At 38.5% G+C, this 22,186-nt stretch overlaps 1 protein-coding gene across 3 annotated transcripts in view; it reads left to right on the plus strand.

Moving 5' to 3' along the window:
• The first annotated feature begins 4,644 nt into the window (after positions 1-4,644).
• dync2h1 (dynein cytoplasmic 2 heavy chain 1) overlaps positions 4,645-22,186 on the plus strand; it is a 119,293-nt gene continuing 101,751 nt past the window's right edge. For all 3 annotated transcript variants that reach the window (XR_010095479.2, XM_063492427.2, XM_063492428.2), the window contains exons 1-28: positions 4,645-4,749; positions 5,395-5,598; positions 6,275-6,448; positions 6,569-6,707; positions 6,928-7,046; positions 7,383-7,527; positions 7,901-8,046; positions 8,464-8,550; positions 9,211-9,345; positions 10,781-10,894; positions 10,997-11,108; positions 11,964-12,088; positions 13,397-13,572; positions 13,843-14,038; positions 15,143-15,238; positions 15,675-15,836; positions 15,979-16,077; positions 16,353-16,492; positions 16,784-17,012; positions 17,728-17,855; positions 18,358-18,473; positions 18,810-18,937; positions 19,223-19,372; positions 19,496-19,701; positions 19,911-20,066; positions 20,180-20,294; positions 21,021-21,191; positions 21,884-22,042. Coding sequence is in view for 2 of the 3 variants with exons in the window: in XM_063492427.2 (XP_063348497.1) it covers positions 5,416-5,598; positions 6,275-6,448; positions 6,569-6,707; positions 6,928-7,046; positions 7,383-7,527; positions 7,901-8,046; positions 8,464-8,550; positions 9,211-9,345; positions 10,781-10,894; positions 10,997-11,108; positions 11,964-12,088; positions 13,397-13,572; positions 13,843-14,038; positions 15,143-15,238; positions 15,675-15,836; positions 15,979-16,077; positions 16,353-16,492; positions 16,784-17,012; positions 17,728-17,855; positions 18,358-18,473; positions 18,810-18,937; positions 19,223-19,372; positions 19,496-19,701; positions 19,911-20,066; positions 20,180-20,294; positions 21,021-21,191; positions 21,884-22,042 (3,906 nt within the window). In the remaining variant the exon portion in view is untranslated. The remainder of the gene's footprint in view (positions 4,750-5,394; positions 5,599-6,274; positions 6,449-6,568; positions 6,708-6,927; positions 7,047-7,382; positions 7,528-7,900; positions 8,047-8,463; positions 8,551-9,210; positions 9,346-10,780; positions 10,895-10,996; positions 11,109-11,963; positions 12,089-13,396; positions 13,573-13,842; positions 14,039-15,142; positions 15,239-15,674; positions 15,837-15,978; positions 16,078-16,352; positions 16,493-16,783; positions 17,013-17,727; positions 17,856-18,357; positions 18,474-18,809; positions 18,938-19,222; positions 19,373-19,495; positions 19,702-19,910; positions 20,067-20,179; positions 20,295-21,020; positions 21,192-21,883; positions 22,043-22,186) is intronic.

The raw sequence follows: 22,186 nt of genomic DNA on the forward strand, positions 1-22,186 counted from the left end.
ACAGACTACAGTGAATGTTTCATTGTGCCACCTATGTGACTATGTACTTGGAGACCTATGTACTTGACGTTCGCTAAAACTGGAGGGAAGTCTTGGTTAACGCACACAAACACAAAGACTGTGGCTTTCTGTGTGGCCAAGTTATGGACTTCATGGATTTTTCTCTGTGGCTTTTGACATTTTATTACAGTCAGTGACCTGTGAGTGTACAGTACACGCCCACCTCTGATTTTTCATAACATCTTTTTGAATAAGTGTTTCACATTGACATTATGTTCTTTGAATTCTTGCCAACTTTTCTAGAACTTCTTTTGTTTTTCTTGATAAATAATTACAATGTGTCTGATGACACAATTATTAGTTGATTATTTCTCTATATATGACATTTCCAGGTGGACAATTTTCTCATTTCTAGTGTTATTGTTTAATTTAACATGTAAATGATAAAGATTTACACACAAAGCATTTCCCTTCAAGTGACCTTTAGCTCAATAAAAATTTTGTTCATACGAAATTATTTGGGATGTTTCTTGTAAAAGTTCTGTTTTCCTTTGCATTGACCTTTTCAAAACATGTTGGTTAGAGTGGCCTCGGTTAAAAGGGGGAGTGTCTAGCTGTGAGGAATAGGGGGAATACCCAAGATGGGCCGGCAATTTCTCACGAGGCCATGAGGTCACTGACACACCCATTTAGAGAAAAAAATTCTCCATTGCACCTGGCAAACATACTCGGATTTAATAACGAAACAATGTGGAAAAGATTTATCAGATAATGTGGGAATTTTTTAATGTATCCAGGGAGAATTTAAGAAACTGCAGTATTGTTTGTAGATGACTCATCCTTATGCTTTTCATTTAACATTTAGATGACAAACCTTTAATGAAAAAGAATATTATTTAATACACATAAAATACATAACTGTGGAACAAAAGCTACTTATGTGAAGCTATAAAGTATAAAGCTGATGAAGTCGTTTCCACATATTAAAAAGTTGATATCAAGCACGAGCTTCTAAGGGAAAACAAAACAATGAAAATTTTTCTTACAATTTTCATATCAAGATCTTCTACATACTACCTTGAAACTTTGTCTTATTTGCTTGGTGAAAAAGAAACGTGCTGGCAATGAGCACTATGTGGGAGGAAAGGCTCTAAGATTTGAAACAAGACATTAAACAAATCAGCTCGTACCATGTGTGAAACTCCCCTCACACCAAGCAAAGGCTGAATATCTCTGTTAAAATAATTTTACAGGCGTCCCTGCATAAGGCTGCATGTTTATGGCAACAGTATAAGCCATTTAAATGTGCTTAAACTCCCTAAAAAAAATGATGACCACAATTTACACATGTCTACCAATCCAAGTCAGATCATCTAATTCCATCTCACCCCATCTCTAGCATCCTCGTCTGTCACACCAACCTTGTCCTCCTTCACTGAATCCATGAATCTTTTATGTGGCATTCTTTTTTTCTTCTCCTGCCTGGCAGCTCAATATTCAGCATCCTTTATCCAATATATCGACTTTCCCTCCTCTGCACCTGTCCAAACCATCTCAGCCTTGCCTCTCTAACCAGACCGCTCAGCCCGAGCTGTCCCACTGATATACTCATTTCTAATCCTGTACATTCTGTTCATTCACAATGAAAATGAAAAACAATTTCAATTCTGCCACCTTCAGCTCTGCCTCTTGTCTTTTTGTAAGTGCCACCTCTCCAAACCAAACGTCACAGCAGGTCTCACTGCCCTCTTGTAAACCTTCCCTTTCACTCTTGCTGCTATCTTTTTGTCACAAATCACCCCTGACACTCATCTCCAGCCACACCCTGTCTGCACTCACTTCTTCACCCGTCTTGTGCACTGGATGGCTGACCCCAGGTATTTAAACTCATCTACTTTTGCTACTTTGATCCACCTTTCCACCTGTCTCTCTCTCATTCACATATATGTAATCAGCCTTGCTTCTACTGACTTTCATTTGTCTTCTCTCCAGCGCATGCCTCCCCCTCTCCAGGTTCTCTTCCACCTGCTCCCTATTCTCACTACGTATAACAATGTCATCTGCAAACATCATAGTTCACAGAGACTCCTGCTTGATCTCATCTGACCTCATACACTACCAATCAAATGTTTGGACACACCTTCTCATTTAATGTTTTTTTTCTTTATTTTTACTACTTTCTACATTGTAGAATGCATACTGACGATATCAGATAATGAAGATAATATATGAAGCAAGATATATGGAATTATGCAGCAAAGAAAAAAAAAGATAACTCTAAAAATGTCTTATATTTTAGATTCTTGACAGTAACCACCCTTTGCTTTGTTGACGGCACTGCAAACCCTTGCCCTTCTCTCAATGAGCTTCATGATGTAGTCATCTAAAATGGTTTTCACTTCACAGGTGTGCCTTGTCAGGGTTCATTTGTGGAATTTCTTGCCTTCTTAATGGGGTTGGGACCATCATTTGTGTTGTGCAGAAGTGATCTAATGAGTCCAAATCTGAGATCTTTGGTTCCATCCACTGTGTCTTTGTGCAACGCAGAAAAGATGAACAGATGATCTCTATAGGCATGGTTCCCACCATGAAGCATGGAGGAGCAGGTGTGGGGGTGCTTTGCTGGTAGCACTGTTGGGGATTTATTCAAAATTGAGGAACACTGAACCAGCATGGCTACCACAGCATCCTGCAGTAACATGCCATCCCATCCGCTTTGTGTTTAGTTGGACCATCATTTATTTTTCAACAGGACAATGACCCCAAACACACCAGGCTGTGTAAGGGCTATTTGACCAAGAAGGAGAATGATGGAGTGCTGCGCCAGATAGTCTGACCTCCACAGTAACCTAACCTAAACCTGATCGAGATAGTTTGGGATGAGATGGACCACAGAGTGAAGGCAAAAGGGTCAACAAGTGCTCAGCATCTCTGGGAACTTCCTCAAAACTGTTGGAAAACCATTTCAGGTGACTACCTCATGAAGCTCATCGAGAGAATGCCAGTACTCAAAGCTGTAATCAAAGCAAAGGGTGGCGGTTTTGAAGAATCTAAAATATAAAACATGTTTTGAGTTATTTCACACTTTTTTTGTTTACTACAAAATTCAGTATGCATTCATTCATAGTTTTGATGCCTTTAGTGAGAATCTATAATATAAATAGCCATGAAAATAAAGAAAAACCATTAAATTAGAAGGTGTGTCCAAACTTTTGACTGGTAGTGTATGCCAACCTGTCCATCATTACTACAAACAAGAAGGGGCTCAGAGCTGCCCTTGATGTAGTCCCATCCCCACTTTAAACCAATGTGTCACTTATATTGTGGCACTCACCACTATCTCTCTTTCCTCATATATGTCCTGTACCACACTCACATATTTCTTTGTCATTCTTGACATCCTCATATAGTACCACAGTTCCTCTCTTGCCACCCTGATTCATCAGTCCCACTTTAGGGTCTCTGCAATTGCTGTATTAGTAACTGAGTGATTGAAGACTGAACACAAAATTGACTTGAACTCGTATAACGGAAAAGATTGCTTTAGACAGTGATTTGAGAAATGTGTGACCGCAGATTTGATTGTCAGTGTTTCAGTGTTACTAGCTTCTCAGCATTAAAGATAAGTTGCAATTTTGTAACATATTTACTTTCATATATAACAATATCTTCATTCACGATGTAAATGCGCAACGCGATATGAGCACAGTCAAATGAATGCCAAATGAATCAACACAGAGTCAGTGAAAGAAACGAAACTACTTACAGAAGGGAATCCCTATTTTTGAAGTGGTTTTTGCCATGTTTACAAGTATGAGTTCCTTATCCAAGACCGAAAATGGTCAGTCTAGGATGAGTAATTTATGTCTGGCAGGGAACCCTTGTCTTAAAGAAGAAGCTAGCCACATTAGATAAAACAATACTGATTCAGTTAACACAGCTTACTTACATTGTTCTTAAATTAAATTGTGTGAAAATGAAAGCGCACACAGCAAACGTGGAGGGGGGAAACAGCATACACCTAACGTCTACAATTTGTCCCACTTTCTTTACTAAATAAGATTAATAAACGCCTCATTATTGTTTTGAATCCTTTGCAACATTATTCTTACACAGAAGCATGCTTATTTAAGGTTTCTTACCTCTGCAACTCACACTGGCTCATAATAGGCTACCTTACCATTTCCTAATGCTAATATAAAACCTACACTTTTTCTACTGTGACGACGTCCGCTATAACAAGAGCTTTGAAATCTCCAGCTAACTCCTGGACTACACTGCTTTGTTGTCTTTGAAGCTGCCGTCGCGGTTTCGCTCAGTTCGCTGCACGGATTGATAAGACTACGAGTGTTTTACAAACTGTATCGTGATCTTTTAGTTTGAAAATCTAAATTTGCTTGCGTAGCTTCCGGAATGTCGCCGTTGAAACAGTAGCCGAATCGCAAGCATATACTACTCTACTATTAAAGTAACAAGGCAATAAATACTATTGCATTCTAACATTTCTATGTGGTAAAACAAAGCAAAACAAACATCTAATTTAATGTGGCCGCATACGTAAATGCCGCATAAAAACTACGTAGGAATAGCTGTGTCACGTGATACAAAAGCTCGTCGTTGTTACCTGGCAACGACACTAGCATTGGCGAACTCCCTTACAGACAGAAAGGGGCAATTTTGCTAAAACTTCAAACCATGGATTAAGCATTCAGAAGCTTTCGGAGTTTGGTTTCTTTTGGAGACATAACGGTATGAAACCAGATATTCTGTAGCTTGACTGTACGCCGAAAGTGAGCCAGCGAACTGATGCACTGCACTTTAATGTACACAGGCAAAGCTAGTGTTAGCTATTAGCTGATGGTTTACTCTGCCCGTGGCCATTCCTTTGCCACAACCTGGTACTGCTGCTTTCCAGGCATAAGTCTGATTTTAAACAAAACGAAAAAAGCTAGTGGTTTGATGTGCTAACGATGTTTCAGCGCAAACACAAAGATAACAGCTACTAATTTAGCAGGGATGTCAGCACTGGGTCAGTTCAGCGACTCTAAATACTACCCAATAACCTCTAGCTGGACACTGAACCAGTGAATGTAAAAGATTTCGTGGGTTTACCAACGGTAGGCTGTTCAAATAGAAATTTAACGTCTTTAGTTTGATAGTATTTGATATTAAGGCATATTTCTTGCTGGATAAAACAGCAAAAAGGCGAGATTATCCTGAATAACCATGTATATCAAAGCCGCTCGTTATGGTTATTTTTAATTATTGTTATTTTTTTATTTAGTCTCAAGATCTATGCTTGATAAGCAATAAAATTGTGTTTACTCTTTAAAGACGTATTCCTTTACAATTATTTATCCCTATATTTGGATGTGTTTGCTTTCTCACTGCCAGTATTTTAGTTCCAGCAGAAAGATGCCACATGGTTCAGATGATGCCCGCAAGAAGTTTATTCTGACCACAACTGGAAACTTCTATGGATTAAAGCCATCATCATCACTGACTGACAGCCCAGAGCTCAATAACTTCTTAGATGATGGAAATGAATTTGTCTTATCTGTCAGCAGACATGACAATGACCTTCGCTTATCAAATAAGGTAAGTTTTCTTCTAAAAAAAAAGTTATTAAAATGCAAAACCATTTGTCTTAAGGGTCATATTACACATCGATAGTTGTTGAACTGATGCAGTGTTTAAATCTATACCATTTTTCAATCTAATCCATATTTAAAAACAAATTATCAATAATTATATTAATGCAATTAATATTTGTATCTCTAAATATCAACTTAACAAAGAAATTAATTTTTTTTTTTTTTATACATGATTCACTTTCTCCAACTTATCTGGGTGTTCATCAAAGAGGCAGCAGAAGTAGCGATGTTAGACTTTGGTCCCTATATAAAAGGGAAAGCTGTAAAGCAACAACTTTCCTTTCATGCTCAGCTCTCGATTCACCACAGCCCACCAGTATAATGTCTGCTCACTGCCAACACCACACCAGTCTGCCTGTCAGTCTCCTGGTCCACTCTCCCCTCACTTGTGAACAACATCCGATATACTTGAACTTCTCCACTTGAGGCAGAAACTAATTTCCGACCTAGGGTGGGCACCTTTTTCTGGCTCTGAACTGTGGTCTCTGACACAGAGGTGCTAATTGGAGGGGCAAATAACAAAATGTTATTTGACGTTCTGTACAGTTACCTTCCATGTGTTGACTTGACGGTGTAGTGCCTTTTTAATAAAAAAAAAACAACTCCATCCTTTGACACAGATTGAAGCTGTGGGGGAGACTAGAGAGAATGTGCTGGTGTTCTTCAAGCTGTGTCCCACAGTGATCACAGAAGATAACCTTCATCACAGCCTTCTGGTTTCATCCATGCTGGAGTCTCCCATTAACACCCTCTATCAGGCTGTCAGACAGGTTTTCGCACCTGTATTGCTAAAGGTGAGTCTGTCCCTGTGCATTGAGGGGTTCCAGATATGTTACATGAAAAATCTTTATCTGTAGTTAGACTAAGAAAGAAAGTTTTTTTTTTTTTTTAAACTTTCCTTTTGTTCTCTCAAGGATGAGCGTTGGCGTTCTGCATTTGACCCTAAACTGGCTGGCCTCCTGAGTGAGCTGGAGCTGGGTCTGGGTTTAGTAGTTCGCCAGTCTGGGACACAACCTTCTGCCAAGAAGGGTCGCACAGAGGAAGATGTCGTGGGTATGCGCACATATTGTTTGTAGAGTATATTTTAGCAGAAAGGGTGTTAATGTCTACAGAATGGTTATGATAGTTTTTTAAATTGTTGGATTTTGGAGCGATGTAATCATATGCATTATGAGTGGTAAAACATCTTGTGAGTATGTGTATATCATTTTGTATATCACTGATTACGTTATGACTTTTAGACATTGTACATCATATTTCTTACACTCTGCAGGCATCCTGACTCCCAGCGATGAGTTCCAGTACTGGGCAGATCTCTCGGAGTCTGCAGAGAAGAGTAGTTTGAGAGAAAGAGCTCAACATTTCACTGAGCACTTCAAACCAATACAAAAGGTATGAATGCATGTATCAAGACTTACTCATTTAAAAAATGAATTCAAATAAAAATTAATACATTTATATGATGCTAAATATAGTTTTTGTACACGGGGGGAAGGTAATTAAACTATGAGATGAGAACTGTATTCTGTTACTGTACTAAGCAATAATTCTATAAATAAGCTGGTAAAGCAATGTTATTTACAATATGACAAATTTAGACATTTAAAATCTTTAAAGCTTAGCACTGTATAAGTGCTGTTTTCAGCAGTATTTTGTTACTATTACATAGCTGTTAACACACCGGGAGGAAACTAAAAATGATGACTGGTCTCTTTGTGTTGCCACCAGGAATACGATGGTCTCGATAGCCTGTCTATGTCTGATGTTATGGATCTGGTGGAACAGAGCAGGGATGCTCTGGATGAAATTTGGAGGCAGACTGATTATGACCCTTACCCAGAGACACGCATGGTCCGCCTCATGGATGTCATCGGTAGGACTCTCAGACACACACAAACCAAAAAAGGGAAATGAGAGAAAATATTTGCCAATGACAGTACTTACTTACTCCTTATATTACAAAGTAATAATTGGCCATATTTTGGGAACTGAAACAAATGTCCTTTTTTGTACTTGCTACGCACTGCAATTACGTACTTTATGCCAAAAATAAAATGCTTACATGCTTTAGATTGCACTGACGTACTATCGAGGCCTCTGGGTTTTGGATAATATGTTGCCAAATATACCTGTTATGACCCTGTGAAATCTTTTTTAAATTGTTGGGGTTTCTTTAATATGCATATGTATGTAGCAACTGTATTCTTAATCTTCTTTTTGCATTTCTTTATATCTACCTGTACAAGGCGGGGCCCTGGGGAGATTTGTCCAGAGGAAGCTGAGTGGTCTTAAAATCTTTGAGGAACCATTTGTATTAGTGAGAGAGAACCTGAGAACGGGTTTTGCCATCTGTGAACAGTGGGTTGTAGCCTGTGAGCATTTGACTGGACAGGTATGGGAAGCTTCAGAAAATGAGAAAAAATAACAGTGCATTTGGAAAATATTCACAGGGCTTCACTTGTTCTACATTTTGTCACGTTACACATTTTTAATAAATCAGCTAAAATTTCACAGAAACTTTTTTCACTTTGTCATTATGGGGTATTGTCTGTGAAATCTTCAGGTGAAAACTGAACTTAATCAGTTTTAAAATAATGATGTAACGTGACAAAATATGGAACAAGTGAAGCGCTGTGAATACTCTCCAAATGTACTGTATGGTGTAAGAAATATATTTTCTTCAAGCTGGAAATAGTGTGTAAAATTTGACAGATACTGTTTCTTCATTTTGTGAATTAAAAGCCAGATGAAGATGATTTGTGTTCAGTCCCGGAAACCTGTTAAATTATTTTTGTTATTTTTTCCTCAGATGTGGAAGAGACATGCCCCCCACCCCTGGAAGGGAAACAAACACTCCCCGGAAACCCTGCAATGCCTCGCAAACAGATTGAATGAAGTAAACTGTGGCTCTGTTCCAGAACACTTCCTGTTTACTTTAACTAGAACAAGCAGAATTTTTGTTTTGTTTTGCTTGTTCTTGCACAACCTCTTTGTTGTTTGCTTTGAATACAGCGATTAAATGAAACTTCCAGACACACTTTTAATAATCAGTTTCCTTCTTGCTACTTTTTCAGACGTCACATTTAAGTGGAATTTTCCCTTGCATGTTTTCTACTGAAGAACAGAACACAAAGTGTAATATAAGGCCAGTAAAAGAGATTGGCCCTTAAAATAAATAGATAAATAGAAAAAATTGCTTTGGAGCTCTTGTTAAAATACAGTCAGGCCTAAGTTTTGTCATTTCATAAGTTGTCAGTCTCTTATAAAGAAGACCTGTTATTAAATAGAGTATTTAATTTTATTTTTTTTTAATTTCAGAAAGGTTTTATTAATTGAAACACATAAAGCCACTATCACATACACACAGATGCTTATTTCTTCTTCTTTTTTCTGACAACTATATTTTATCTGCCCTGTTTTCCATGGATGGAACATGGATGTTTGTTACTCTACACTAAGAAGTCACAAGTCATATTGTTGACTCTTGTGACTCTTGTGAGAATGGATATTGGACACTGATGGGCACACTGTACACTTTTCTGTTTATGTTTTCCAGGTTGTGACTCTACGTGTGGTTCATGAGAAGCTGCTGTGTTTGCTACCAGGAGCGAAGCAACAGGCTCTGACTGTAGATCGTGTTTTCGAACCATTCTCTGGGCTCAACCCTCTGCATTACAACCCTTATACAGAGGTTAGATATAGAGAACTTCATGTGTGTGTGTATCTTGTTTCTGTCATCTGTATGCAACTGTTGTTGATTGTGGTAGACCGGGTGGTAGCAGTTTCAGTGTATCATTGGTATTTATCACTTCTGAAGAATCACAGTTTAAACCACATTTACCACTGAATAGGCTCTGTGTGGCAGAGACGTGCTACCAGATGGCTGGGAAAGTACAGCTGAACTGGTGATAGAAACCAAATTCCAGGAAGATATTTAGTGTGTTCAGAACCAATGAAGGAAGATAAAGACACTAGGTGGTGGAATGAGGAAGCACAGGAAAGTATTCAAAGAAAGAGGCTGTCCAACAAAAGTCAGGTCAAGTGGCTTTATTGTCATTCCAGCCATGTGCAGTGGTACAATACACAGTGAAACGAGACAACGTTCCTCCAAGACCATGGTGCTACATATGACATATAACAGACAATCAACAGAGGATTACATAAAGTGCAATGTGCATAAATTACAAAAACCCCCCAAAACAAAGACAGTCCAACACCAAACAGAACAGGATGATGCAGACACAACAGTGCAATAGAAATGTGCAAAAGATTAAGTATTGTGCAAAAAGTCACTTGGTGTGTGAAGGTGTGCGTGTGTGTATGAGATTCTGCAGATAAGTGATTGGTAGTGATGTGTATGAAGGTATGCGTGTGTGTCAGTCCAGTCACTGAGTGTTCAGGAGTCTGACAGCCTGGGGGAAGAAACTGTTTCGCAGTCTGGCAGTGAGGGCCTGAATGCTACGGTACCTGTTGCCAAAAGGCAGCAGGGTGAAAAGTGTATGTGACGGGTGTGTGGGGTCCACAATGCTGGTGGCTTTGCAGATGCAGCGCTTACGATAAGTGTCTGTGATGGAGGGAAGAGAGGCTTCAATGATCTTTTCAGCTGTTCTCACTATCCGTTGTAGGGTATTGCGATCCAATATGGTGCAGTTATCATACTAGACAGTGATGCAGCTGCTCAGGATGCTCTCAATAGTCCCTCTGTAGAAGGTGGTGAGAATGGATGGTGGGAGATGGGCTTTTCTCAGCTTCCGCAGGAAGTAGAGATCCTAGAAAAATTGGGATTGTCAAGAAGAAGAAGAATAGTAGACAGGTAAATGAAAAAGCTTATAGTGAATTGTATGTAAGGCTGGGTGCTAAGGAAGATAAAAGGGGCTTTCTTTAGATTGGCTTGAAAGGATGTGCAGCAGGTTAGGATGGTTAAAGATAGAGCTGTGAATGTATTTGAAAGTGACAGGAGTGTGTTAAGAAGATGAAAAGAGTACTTTGAGAAGCTGATCAATGAAGGAAATGACAGAGACAGGAATAGAGAGATAGAGAAGGAATGATCATCATCAGTGATCATGAAGTGCAGAGGATTAATAATAGCGATCAGTGCTTACTCTGATTTTTGTGTGTTTTTATAGCCTCTTTGGAGAGCAGCAGTGGCTCAGTTTGAGCGTCTAATGGCTCCATCAGAGCAGGAGGTTGCTGGCAGACTGAAGAGCTATATAGCTGATGTACAGGACAACCCACAACAGGTAGTGAAACATCACACTTCAGCTCAGATTGTGAAATATTGTGTGGGTGTGCGCTGATGAGTTAACTTACTGGATTTGCCTGTGTGTGTATTTATTTCCCAGCTATTACAGGTATTTCTGAAACATAAGGAGCTAATAAGACGTCCCACCATCAGCAAAGAACTGCAGTCAGAGAGAGAGACCCTACTGGCGAGATTACTAGACGACAACAAGGGTACATAGTACACACACACACACACACACACACACACACACACACACACACACACACATATATATATATATATATATATATATATATATATATATATATATATATATGTATATGTATATATATATATGTATATATATATATATATATATATATATATATATATATATATATATATATATATATATATATATATATATATATATATATATATATATATATATGTATATATATATATGTATGTATATATATATATGTATATATATGTATGTATATATATATATATATATATATATATATATATATGTATATATATGTATGTATATATATATATGTATATATATATATATATATATATATATGTATGTGTATATATATATATATATACACATACATATATATATATATATATATATATGTATGTGTATATATATATACACACACACACACACACTTTCTCGGTTTTTGACTTTAGAGTGATTTGTCTAAACACTGGAGGATAATACAAACACCTTGAATAAATCCTGTTTATTCATGCATGCTGTATATTTATGTGACATTGAATGCTGAATTAATGTTGTTTTAACATTGTTATTGTCCATAACAGCTGATTTTATTGTGTAAGGCTGGGAGAAAGAAATTTAGAAATGATTTTGTTTGAATAGGGCAATAAAATTCTATAGATGTTAGAGTGAATGTCCTGAGAGCAGTATGGTAAGTGTCTAGGAATGCTGGTATTAGTTGAGTGGAATATGTTAAAAAATATGTCTAATATGTCTTTTCTCTTTTGGGAAACTAGGTGATAATAAATTGTCACTTCTGATTTCTGACCCCCCTCTACTCTGTTGGTTTTCTCAGGTCTGAAGACTGACTTTGAGACTCGCTGCCATGGAAGTCCTGGTGACAAGTCTGGCCCCCTTATTGGCCGAAACCTCCCTGAGGTGGTCAACAAAATAGTTTGGGTGCGACAGCTCCTACACAAGGTGACTGGTTTATTTACAGCTGCCAGAATGGCGTTGTAGAGTATGGCACCAACATGCGAGCACACCTCTCCTAACCCTACCTTACTGGCCAAATAGCACCAAACCCAGGCTTCTCCACAGCAACCCAGGCTGCCAGTGGCAGCTCATAGATTTATCTGACATTAAAAAAAACTCTTGGTCAGCTTTATTGTTATGACAGGACATTAATGTCAAAAATTATTGCTACTGGAACTTTTATGGCCCTACACTGTAAATGCCAACAAAATGTAAGATTTACATGAGGTACTGTGTTTAAGCTGGTGATGTACCACTTACTTTTGCTTTAATGATGAACAATTTCTTGTTCATTTACTTTTCTGCATTCATAGTTCAGTCAAAATTTTCAACCTCGCTGGATGAAATGCTGCCTCCACTGTTTTTTTACAGATTACTGTAGACACTTACTGCTGTACCTACCTCCTGACCTCCTCCTTACATACTGATGACAATGAAAAGCAATGTGAAGCCGCATTTTCAAATTTGCATTAATTGCTCCATAAGACCTGCCACTGATTTTCAGTCTAATTTTGTGTAATGAGGCATATTTCGGCTGTTTCTCCCTGTTCCCCTGCCTTAAGAATGGCCTTTTGACAGCCACCCTTTCACTGAAACCGTTTCTGATGAGCCTTCAGAAGTCATTTGGGTCATTTGATAGTCCAGATGCATATCTCAGTTCCTGTGTCAGCTCTTTGCTGGATTTTTTCGTATTTGTTAAAGACAAGACTTTCAGATACTGTTGATGTGCTGTAGATAATTTTAGGCCTTAACTTCTTGAATTTCCTAAAATATTCAAGTCCTCAAATTGCCCAGTTTCCTCAAAATGCCCAAAGATAGCAAATAAAGTTTTCTCCCATATGTAGACACAATGCTGGCTTATATATTTAGTTAGGTGCCTTTTTTATGCTGGAATAAGTCATAGGTCAGTGTTAGGAGCTTAAAAACATAAAAAAAACCTTTGAAAATGGTCAGGTACAAGGAGTGGACTGAAAATGAGTGAAAAAGCAGCTAATGTTTAAAGAAAAACTTTGGAAAAACTTCAGAAAACCTGAAGAACAATTGCTCAAGACCACTTTAAAAAATTTTAAGACAGTCTCATTCTTGAAAGCAAGATATAAATAAATGTAGAGTGCTCAAGACTTTTGTACAGTGCTATAAAACAACTGTTACATTTGCAGGTTTTTTTGTTTCTAATATGTCAAATACAAAATAATTTCTGTGACAGTCAAAAGAAAATTTATTTTATTTTCATGTCTTTCATTCTTACAATAGGTGGAAGACTCTGTCCGCATAGCCGAGGCTCTGCTTTCCGATCTCTCTGGGTTCAAAGGGTTCCTGCATTTCTGTGATGACCTGCTGGAGATTCTGAGGGCCTATGAACAAGAGCAGTTTGAGGACTGGTCAAGAGATATACTTTCTGAGCTGACTGACCCAAAATCAGGGATCAGGTCTGTAATATTTCGACCTTAGGTTACAAAATCCTAGAAATGACAGTGTAAAGAAAATCTTCAATTGAAGCATCACAGCAGAGTATGTTGGTCATTAATATACAAGTTTGAAAGAGGCATGCAATTCTACAGTATTATTAAATCATTTTGCAATTGTATGCTGTTTTTTTTGTATTTTTTATTTAATCATTTAAAATACCCAGAGTGGAACAAATATTGGCTTGAATGGATGTTACATTTTGCACTTCTCTATTCTCACACCCTGTATAGTCTTCAGGCCAGTAACCGTGTGATGGAGCTGGACCATGATGATGGCAGACTCAAGATTCAGTACTCAGACAGACTAGTCAGTCTGCTCAGGGAGGTCAGGCAGCTCTCTGCCTTGGGCTTTCCCATCCCAGCCAAGATACAACAGGCTGCTAATACTGCAGATAAATTCTACAGACAAGCCATTGTCCTAAAACAGGTGAGAGCAGAAGCTAAGACATGCAATATTTTTTCTTTCCTAATTTATTTATATACATTCAGTTGCCACTTCAGTTGTTACGCGCAGGAAGTCCTGAGTTACATCCTGAGTTTGCCCATTGCCCAAAAAAGGTGCTCTGTTGGATTGAGATCTGGTAATTGTGGAGGCCATTTGAGTACAGTTTATAAAGTGCCAAATCACAACAGCAGTTGTCTCAAGGCACTTTATGTTGTAAGGTACAAAAAACCCCCACAACAATCAGGTGACCCCAAATGAGCAAGCACTTTGGTGACAGTGGGAAGGAAGAATTCCCTTTTAATAGGAAAAAACCTCTGGCAGAACCGGCTGTGGCATTTAAATGATGATCAGTATTTAATATGGGGCCTAAGTGTGGCAAGAACATGTCCTTCAGACCATCACACCACTACACCAGCACCACCGGCCTGAACCACTTACATAAAGCAGGATAGAGCCATGTTTTCATGTTGTTTACACCAAATACTGACTCTGTCATCTGGATGTTGCAGCAGAAATTGAGATTCATCAGACCAGGGAATGCTTTTTCTCATCTTCTATTGTCCAGTCTTGTTGAACCCATGAGAATTTTAGTTTCAATTTCCTGCTACTACCTGACAGGAATTGCATGCAGAATGCTCTTCTGTTAGTAAAGCCCAATATAGCAATAAGGTTTGGTGTGATTTGTGTTCAGAGATACTCTTCTGCATACCTTGGTGGTAACAAATAGTTATTTGAGTTCCTGTTGCCTTCCTGAATTAGTCTGACCATTCTCCTCTGACCGCTATCATCAACAAGGCCTTTTTAGTTTGCTTGCTGGTGTTTTCTCTTTTTTAGACCAGTCTCTGTAAACCCTAGAGATAGTTGTGAAGGAAAATCCCAGCAGATCAGCAGTTTCTGAAACGCTCAGATTCAGACTTAGACTAAATTCATTGAGTTGGTGCCATGTGATTGGTTGATTAGATATTTTTTTAAAGAGCAGTTGAGCATGTATTCCTAATGTAGTAGCCAGGGTATATCTGTGTATATCTGTATGTATATCTATTGCTTTTTTTATGCTCGTATTGTTACATATTACTGTTTTCATAGGTTGCTCATTTCTACAACACCATTGACCAGCAGATGATTCCCTCTCAGAGACCTATGATGCTAAATCTTGCCCTGGCCTTTGAGCATGTCATTAAGGTACAGCACACGTTTGAAATGATTGTTTTATAATACTAATTGTATTGATTTTTTTTCTATGTGTAATGTTATAAGAGTCAAAGTTGATGAGTTGCCAGTACCTAATACATATATATATATATATATATATATATATATATATATATATATATATATATATATATATATATATATATATATATATATATATATATATATATATATATATATATATATATGTATGTATATATATATATATATATATATATATATATATATATATATATATATATATATATATATATATGTATATATATATATATGTATATATATATATATATATATATGTATATAAAGAAAAATGCATGATCCTTGGAACTTTGTTCACCTTGAAAATTTGCCTGGATTCGATTTTGTGTCTTGACCTGGAGATAATCGGTCTGCTTGTCTTTGTAAGAATCCTCGTTCTCAGTCAAAGAAAACAGGAAGTAAGCTGCAGATCACCTGGGACAACCCCAAAGAGTTAGAAGTCTACATTAACAAGCTGCAGGCTGCTGCTGAAAAACTCTCCACCGAAAACAGGAAGTTACGAAAATGGCACACTGACTTCATTGAGAAGGTGCTAGCAGAGACACAGTATTTAAATTTTTGGCCTTTAGTACACTTCTTTGCAACAACACTTCCCTACTCAAATTGGAATAAGTAGCAAAAGTCTTACTATTCTCTTTGTTCTTCTCCGTATCTGTGGGTACATTTTTTAGGTCGTGACACTGATGAATGTTGACCTACTGAGACATCAGCAGCGATGGAAGGATGGTCTTCAGGAGCTCCGTGCTGGTTTTGCCACTCTGGAGGCTCAGGTATTGACTGGAGATGTCTTGGATGGAATGTGTCGCTGATGTTTTGCCTAATAGGATTTTTATTTTGTGCATAAAATATTTAAAAAAAATAGTTGCATTGATTTGGCTATAATAGTAAATAAAAAAATAAAAATACGGAAATAAATATGTCTCCATGTTTTCAGCATGACATTCTTATTTCAGAATAAATCATTCTGGATAAATAGATAAATATTTTTTTTATAGGAAATAAAAAGTGTGTGTTTATGTGTGTGTGTGTGTGTTTGTGTCTGTAGGGCTTCAGGTCTGATGACATGCGGGCATGGCGTCAGCACTGGAACCATCAGCTGTACAAAGCTCTTGAACACCAATATCAGACTGGGCTGGAAGCACTGAACAAAAACTTGCCAGAAATACACATTGATCTCACTTTCAAGTCAGTGCCCAAAATTTCACTTGTCCAGGTTTCGCTTTCTCTCTCTGCCCTCTAACTCTTGTCATCTTTTTTTCCCTCCTCTGCATTTTCTCTGCATCTGCATTTTCAACTTCTCTTGTCAATTACAGCAACTACTGACTTTTCCCCCCACCTCTCACTTCTCACCCTTGGTCATATCAACAGTTTTCTCTACCTCTCTATCACTTCCTCTTTCTTCTAAAAGGGTATTATCGATTAATGTGGATTTAAGAGTAAACCGTGGAATCGTTTTAATCCTGTTCTTGTTAACAGGCAGGGCCGCTTACAGTTCTCGCCACCATTTGAGGAGGTGCGTGCACGCTATTTTAGAGAAATGAAGCGTTTCATCTCGATCCCAAACCAGTTCCGAGGGGTCAGCACCCAGGGGGAGGAGCTCATCTTCAACATCATGATTGACAGGAATGCGTCTGGGTTCCTCACAATTTTCAGCAAGGCCGAAGACCTCTTTAGTCGCCTGGAAGCTATACAACACAAGTTCAAGGTGTTTTGACTTTTATAATTACTCTGAGAGTGATTTGTTATTTACTTTCTTTTAAGTGAGCCTTTGTATAGTGTTTTATGTACAAAAATGAAAATTTGCATGTTGCGTAACTCTTTGACACCTGGACCGGATTTGAGGCTGGTCAAATTCGGACTCGAGATTTAATAATTTCCGATCAGTTATTTGGCTCAGCACTTAAATATTTAGTATTATCATCATCATGTTTCTGACTTGATTTTAGTTTATTTCAGCAGCGTACCATTTTATATATGTACGTATATTTTAAATAATGAAACACTTGTCACAAGTTTCTCACTGAAGCATTGCACTGAGGAATGACTGTATTGCTGTCTTTGAAAGAATGAAACCTGGATCAGTCATGGTTCTCTTTTTTTTTTTTTACTGAAGCTCTGTTGTTTTCACTGCTGTGTTCCCCTGCATACTACCATGACAGAACAGTAAAGGCAATTTATTGTCTTTTCCCTTTAGTCTGCGATCATGCATGTATAAATTGCAGGGGGAAGCCCTCAGCCTGCACCAGACTTCTCTTTTATCTCATCTTTTCTTTACTTCTCTTTTTATTTAGTCATCTGTGTCTTGATGGATGATATCGTTACTGTCACCTTTAACACAGACACCTTTAAAAATAGGAAATATGCACTGCACCCCGCCTCACTGTGATCCTGTGTGCGTGTGTGTTTGTGCGTGAGTGCAGGAGTGGGTGGTGTTGGGACAGACTGATTTAGAGAAGTTGATCGAGAAGCATTTGAGTTCCGTGCAGGACTGGGAAAGAAATTTCAAGGCCCTGAAAGCCAAGGGAAAAGAGTCAGAACGTTTACCCAGGTACACATCACGTATTAACTAATGTAATTAAACCTGGTGAAATGAAAATGATATTTATCCTTACATATCATGATAAGGATAGTAAACACTGCAAAAAGTGTATAGACTGTATTGTTATATACTGTTTATATAACTAGGTCATTCACAGATTGTTTTGATATCTTAAGTGATTTTCTTTGTTACAAGTTAATCGTTAATTGTTAACCTCTGAAGTGTTTTTCTCCATAACAGCTTGGGAAGGTTTGTTTAATCATACCAGCAAAGATCACATATCATATTCATAACTTTTAGAAAATGATGCGCTCCAGAAATGCCCAAGGCATTATGTTCTGTTCTCTACTAAGAATTTGTCTCACTGTCTGAGTCAGTTTTATCCATTTATAGTTTTACTTATTATATTTCTTTATTGGGTACAGTTCGTGCAGTTAAAAGTGAACTTACACCACAAATGTAACACTCAACAACTGCATTTCTGTCACTGGCCTCCTCCTTTCTTTGTCAGTCAGGAGAAAGTGGACTGTATCACTGTCAACTGTGAGCCTGTAAAAGCCGCCATAGATGACCTGATTCAGAGGCTATTTGACATGCTGCTCCTCTCACTTAGGAAATCTATACAAGGTAAACACAGACACCTTGATTTTCCTTGTTTTTTCTAGTATGTAATGTTTGTGGCAGAATGAAAACACTCTAGCCAAGCCCCCACTTTGTTTCTGTCTTTGCATCAATAAATGCTTTTATATAAAAAATATTAAGTGTATTATTATTATTAAAGGTGTCTTTCTCACCAATGGAAAAACCAGTGTTTTATTTCTCTTTCTCAATTTTGTGTCTGTCTTGAAAATTTGTTTTCCATTTCTTCAGCTCTAAGATATCCCCTTTGCTCTCACTTTCCCTTTCCCTTTCCTTTTCTGTTTTCTTTTTTTGAAAGTATATTCTCTTCCTTCTTGCTTGCAGGCCACACACAAGCAATAGAAACTTTTGTGACAGAATCAATGGAGGCCTTGTCCTCTCGACCAGAGAGTATGGAGGAAATTGGTGCGGCTAGTGCCAAATATAACCAGATACTTGCCCGCAAACCTGAAGTAAGACACAAGCACTCCTAAACCCAGATCGTGAGGGTTTCTTTGTAAATTTCTTCCTTCCTTGTTTGTGGGTAATTTTAGAATTAAAGGTTAACTTTCATACATCTAGTAAAACATTTTGCTCCCTGTCAAATAAATAAAAGCTTTGTCTTTGTTAGTGCATTTTACAGTATGTCTTGTCATATTTCTGATTGATTTATAGCATTGGTCCTATAAGTCCACAAGGAACGGTCTAAAATTTAACCATGTCATTCGAAACAAACTGTGCTTCATGTCTATACACAGATTGTACCTCAGTTCCAATTTGCTGAGGAGAAGAACCGCTTGCTACGTGCGGTGGCTGGAGCTGGGCTGGACTCTCTCTCTTCACTCAGGGCCAAGTGGGACAAACTGGAGCTTGTCATGGAGAGCCACCAGCTAATGGTCAAAGACCAGGTGACATAAACTCATACAGACACACTTAGATCGATCAAATAACAACTTATTGCTCCAATTGGTTTTTCAGATCCTGTTTTCCTCAGAATGACTCCTTCTTTTTCATGCATGGTACTCTCTTAGGTGGAGGTGATGCGAAGTTATGCGGCCAGTCGTATCGATGTTTACAGGGCAGATCTGGAGCGGTTTAAGGCACGCTGGCACCAGCTAAAACCTAAAGATGAGATGCTTGAGACTGGTGATCATGCTGCCCTGCTTGCATGTCTTCAGACAATCAGGGACAAACAGCAAGAGTTCGAGGAGCTGGAGCTTGTGCGCACTAAGCTGCTGTACGTTTATTTTCATTCAGGTTTATTCACTAAGAGATTTAGAATGTTTAAAGTATTTAGGGTTTTTATTTCCTTTATCGTGTGCCACATGAACAACTTGTGCAAGGTCATTTTGAGTTATGACTTTGTTTGCGACTAAATAATGGTGTGAAGAGATTGCATTTAGTTTAATTACGGCCAAAGGTTTGACTCTCTTGTGCTCTCCTCAGTGAAGACTGTGCCTATTTCAATCTGGAGACTCCGTCTTTCTCTGTGGCCGAAGAGACAAAAAGAGACATGGAGGAGTGCAGCCAAATGTGGGGTCTGTATGAGGAGTGGCACCAAGGGTTCTCAGAGAAGGCCCAGGAAGACTGGATATCATTCAGGTAGAGGGGGGTCATGTTTAGGGCTCATATCTTAACTTTTACATAGAGTATTTTTTAATCAGTACTATGTGTTTAGTCATGTAATTGTGTGTGTTTTTTCTTTTAATTTACAGGAGTAAAACATATGTATTTGAGGAGTTTTTGTTTACCTGGCAAGACAGACTAAGAAAACTGGAGCAACCCACTGTGATGTCTGTTAAACTACAAGGGGAAGTCGACAAATACAAGGTATAAACTAGTACAGTTCAAGTAATAATATGTCGCTGTCTTCTTTTCGTGTTCAATTCGAGTCTTCTTATCTGAAATATGCGTGTATGCTTTGGCTGAGTCAGATATCCAGTATACTTATTCTGGTTCTTGTTGGAGTTTACTCAGAAAATGTCACAGCAGTTAGCTGCTACATTTTGATATACAGTTTGTCTAAGTGGAAACATGACTTAAAAATATACGCAGTTCCATTCTTTCTCCTCGTTTCTCCTTTTTGAGGCAGGGTACACCCTGGACAGGTCGCAAGTCTGCAGGACTAACACATAGACACAGACAACCATTCCCACTCACATTCACACCTATGGGCAATTTAGAGTTTCCATTTAACATATCCCCACTAACTGCATGTCTTTGGACTGTGGGAGAAAGCCGGAGTACCCGGAGAGAACCCACGCAAATGAGGGGAGAACATGCAAACTCCACACAGAAAGACCCCGGCCTGATGGTGGAATTGAAATCAGGCAACAGTGCTGCCCTGTCGTACCACCATGCCACCCCCGAGGGGGAATCCCCGCAAAGGTGGGATGTTCCCTCGTGGGCGGCCTGGCTGTGACGTCTCATTTGAATCTGCACGGCTGTGAGAGGGAAATCTTTATTCTGACTTTATAAGTGATCTAATTACAAATCTTGTTTTTTGTTTGTTTGTTTGTTTGTTTGTTTCCTTTTCTTTTTCGTCTCCATATCTAGAACATGATTCCAGTGCTGAAGTATGTACGTGGGGACCACCTGTCTCAGGACCACTGGTTGGACATGTTCCGTTTACTAGGCCTCCCAAGAGGGACGACCTTAGAGAGACTTACCTTTAGTGACCTTCTTGCTGTGGCAAATACCATCATAGAGAAAGCAATGGAGCTCAAGGTCTGTACAAACACACTTTTGAAATTGTATATAAATGTCTTTTTTAGTGCCCTAACCTTTAGGGAATCAGAACTCAGTAATTTTCAGTAATGGCAAGATAAAGATCGTAACTGATATCTATAAAGCTGCTTTGGCCTGCATTTGTATATTGCACAACCACCTTAAAAAAAAACACTGACTGTAAGGGTTTATAGGATACATGGTTAAAAGGCAAATATTTAAGTGCTTTTAGAAATGATCTTAAGCTGGGCATACACTGTGCAATTTTTGGCCCATTTTGAGACAATCTTTCAGTTGTCCAACCGTTTTGTGGATTGGCTCGAGTTTCGCGTGTCGTGCAACATGTAGTATACATGGGGTAACGAGAAGCGATTAACACCTCACGACCAGCTCCCGATCAAGAAAATCACAAGAAAATCAAACCTGTTTAAAATCCTGAGGGTATCAATGCAACCTCTCACACTGTGCACGCACAAACACAGAAATGGAAGTGAAAAAGTCAGTACATCACGACTCGAAGCTGAGAAATGATAGTCTTCCAGGTTTTTTGGAAAAAGTTTGGACATGTTGGCAGATTTCAGTGATGTTCTGGAAATGTAATGAGGCAAACGGGGGGTCCAGACGCAAAACTCAATATGACTGATGCAGAGGCGTGTGTTTTTTGTGTGTGCATGTGGTGCACATTGATATAGGATCTGAACAGTCGTGCTCAGGCGGAGGTGACGATCAGAGAAGCTCTGAGGGAGCTGGATTTGTGGGGAGCTGCAGCTACCTTCACTCTCACTGAGTACACAGACAGCAGTGGGCGCACTCTCACCCTCATCAAGGACTGGAAGGATATTGTCAACCAGGTAGATATATGGAACACACATAAAAAAAAGACATCAACTCAGCTGTTGTGTATAAAAATAAAATGCAGATTTGGTTCACAATGCAAGACTGAATCTCTGAAGTTTGACTAGGAAAGTAATTTTCTTTATTGGTTAGAGTTGACT

Source organism: Pelmatolapia mariae, linkage group LG14 (genome assembly GCF_036321145.2).
Source record: "Pelmatolapia mariae isolate MD_Pm_ZW linkage group LG14, Pm_UMD_F_2, whole genome shotgun sequence".
In the NCBI taxonomy this organism is placed as follows: Eukaryota; Metazoa; Chordata; class Actinopteri; order Cichliformes; family Cichlidae; genus Pelmatolapia; species Pelmatolapia mariae.